We start from the raw sequence: 2,750 nt of genomic DNA on the forward strand, positions 1-2,750 counted from the left end.
GCCCGCAGGTCAACCTGGACTCCTACACCCGGGAGCACACCAAGGAGAACCTGCAGAACATCACCCGCAGCTGCTTCGACCTCGCGCAGAAGAGGATTTATGGGCTCATGGAGAAGGACTCCTACCCCCGCTTCCTGCGCTCTGACTTGTACTTAGACATAATTAACCAGAAGAAAGCCAGCTCCCCACTGTAGACCTCAGGACCCTCTCGGGGCAGGCTGGGAGCTGTGTGTTTACATGAAATCGGGCAGCAGAGGCCTTCCCGGGGGACGGCGGGAGCGTGCCTTCCCGCTGCCGTTCGTGCCCCCAAGCCATATTCCTGCAGCGGACGGGTGTGGGGCAGCTGAAGGCACCGAGCATGAGGCCGAGGGGACCAACAAGCCAAGCAGTCTGGTACTGCTCCATCGCCCCATCTCACCATCGCTGGTACGACGCCTTCGGGGTGACTCCGGCATGGATTTTAGCCAGGAGGGAAGCTCCCACAAGACTACTGTGAAGCACGCGCCCGAGCTGCGAGTGTTGCTGGAAGGCGACGAGTGATCCTCTTCGAGGAGGAGGAGGACTTTTGTGCAGGGCTCCGGCAAGGGGACAACAGCACCGACGTGAACATCTTCCCTGGATAAAAGACTTCTGAACTGGACCAGCCCCATGATGCTGCTGTGCTTCCCCGTGCCGGTGACGCCTCCCGGCTCGTGAAGCACGCGCCCGAGCTGCGAGTGTTGCTGGAAGGCGACGAGTGATCCTCTTCGAGGAGGAGGAGGACTTTTGTGCAGGGCTCCGGCAAGGGGACAACAGCACCGACGTGAACATCTTCCCTGGATAAAAGACTTCTGAACTGGACCAGCCCCATGATGCTGCTGTGCTTCCCCGTGCCGGTGACGCCTCCCGGCTCGCCCTATCCCCCGACGCAGCCGTCTCGCAGGAGCCTGGCGCTTCCTTCGCTCGTGGCGGGTTCCCCCGGGAGCAGCGAAAGCCGGGTCCTTCCCCTGCACCGGAGGTGGGCAAGCCAACCGCCTCCCACTCCCACCCCTGGTTTATTTATTGACCTCCTATAGCTGGACGCGTTGCTGTGTAATAGGAAATCCTCGTGTCCTTTCCCGTTCTGAAATTACAAGTGCAATATTTGTGTGTGTTGCGGCGGAGTTCTCCGGTGGAGTGGATGCCTTTTTTTCTGAGTGCGTACAACATTTTCTAAGTTAGCAGGTTTTATCTGACAAAACGCGTTCCCTAGCAGCGGGCCGCTGGGGGAGCCTGGGTGTATATATCATGCTCTGACGACGGAGGGTTTGGTGATGGAGAAAAGCAGCTCTGTGAATCAGACACTCTCCTTACCCTGGATAACAATATTGTGTTTTGAGAAGCGGGGGTTATTGCTGAACCTGGCAGAGCTGGAAGGACTGCCTGCCTCCAGGCGCCCAGTTTACAGTGCGAAGCATCTCTGCAGCTAGCAAAAATACATTGTCATGGTCATAGGTAAATAAAAGGAAAATATAATTTCTTGTAGCTGCCTTTTCTTCGTGGCATGTTTCTCAGTGCTGGTGGAGCCGGGAGTCCCCTGCTTCACTGAGGAGCGTAAAATCCTATTACTGCATGGCTAAAGATGGGAAAATCTGGTTCTGTGAATTTCTGAGCTGTTTTTTATGGTGGAGCAGCTGCCAGGGGCTCCTGAGGCCAGGCCTGGGTGTAGCCCTGCAGGAACACAGAAGGTTTTGCCCAAAATGAGACTGTTCCCAGGGATAGCGTTCACTGTTTAAACACAGTGGGGCATGAACCTCTGAACATGGACATGCCCAGAAACATAAGTGACCTAGTGTAGATCCAGGTCACTCTCGGGACACACCAAAAGAAGCAACAAAAAACCCAACAGTGCTATTTCAGGTCCCGGCTGCACAGCTTGGCAGGGCTGCTCCTCCCCCGGCAAACGCAGCGCTTCGACAGCTCTGGTGTATGATGAAAGTGTTTTGTAAAGGCCGTTCACGGTGCGTTCGGTAGTTGAAATGTTTCGTGCCCGTCACCTGCTTGCGGTCGGCCTTGGATGGCTAAGAAACGTGCCAGGGCCGCGCTGTGCCGTGGGGCGGTGTGGCACAGAGGTGCTGCTGGTGATGCCCAGGGACGGAGGTGGTGTGGCTGCCCCAGCAATCCCACCCGGGCACAGCTCTCCCTGGCAGATACGATCTCTTCTGGGGAACTGTCTGTGTTTCCCTCCTTAAACAACCAGCAGGTGATGGCCAGGTGGGGAAACTGAGGCGGACTGAGGAGCTCCCTCAGGGGTCAGCTGGAGGCAGCAGGGTTGGTGGGATGCCTGCGTGGCTCTCCTGGGGATGCTTTTGGCACCCCGGGATCGAGGCCCCTGGGTTGGTGTCCCAGCTGCGACCTTGTCACTGACCCTGGAGCTGCTGGGACCCATCAGGTCGGTGCAGCCTCCCTGCGAGTGCTGCCACGGTCACCCCAGCTGGATCCTCCAAGCCAGACCCTCCTCTTTCCCCCAGCGTTGCTGGGAGCCTTCATCTCCTCTCCTTCCCAGCTGGGAGGGTTTCCCTTCATCTCTGGCCTTGACACAGGTTTTCTTGCCCTTTCCCCCCTCTCTCCATCACCCACATACTCTTGACCTCCCCTCACTCAGTCCCAAGCCATCAGTGTTAGGAAACTGGTATTGCAGGGTGACGTCGTTGCCCCCCACCTCCTCCGTGTCCCGGGGCTCCCAGGGGCGGGGGGACTTGGCTCAGGGGGCTTTGTGGTACCGGGCAGCT

At 57.9% G+C, this 2,750-nt stretch overlaps 1 protein-coding gene across 1 annotated transcript in view; it reads left to right on the top strand.

The window, feature by feature from the left end:
• Positions 1 to 194, top strand: part of LOC104082504 (regulator of G-protein signaling 3-like) — a gene marked incomplete at its 5' end in the record, with an annotated part of 1,167 nt that extends 973 nt beyond the window's left edge. The window contains one exon of the mRNA XM_009585647.1: positions 9 to 194. Coding sequence (XP_009583942.1) covers positions 9 to 194 — 186 coding nt within the window. The remainder of the gene's footprint in view (positions 1 to 8) is intronic.
• Positions 195 to 2,750: the final 2,556 nt, after the last annotated feature.

Source organism: Fulmarus glacialis, unplaced genomic scaffold (assembly GCF_000690835.1).
Source record: "Fulmarus glacialis isolate BGI_N327 unplaced genomic scaffold, ASM69083v1 scaffold33289, whole genome shotgun sequence".
In the NCBI taxonomy this organism is placed as follows: domain Eukaryota; kingdom Metazoa; phylum Chordata; class Aves; order Procellariiformes; family Procellariidae; genus Fulmarus; species Fulmarus glacialis.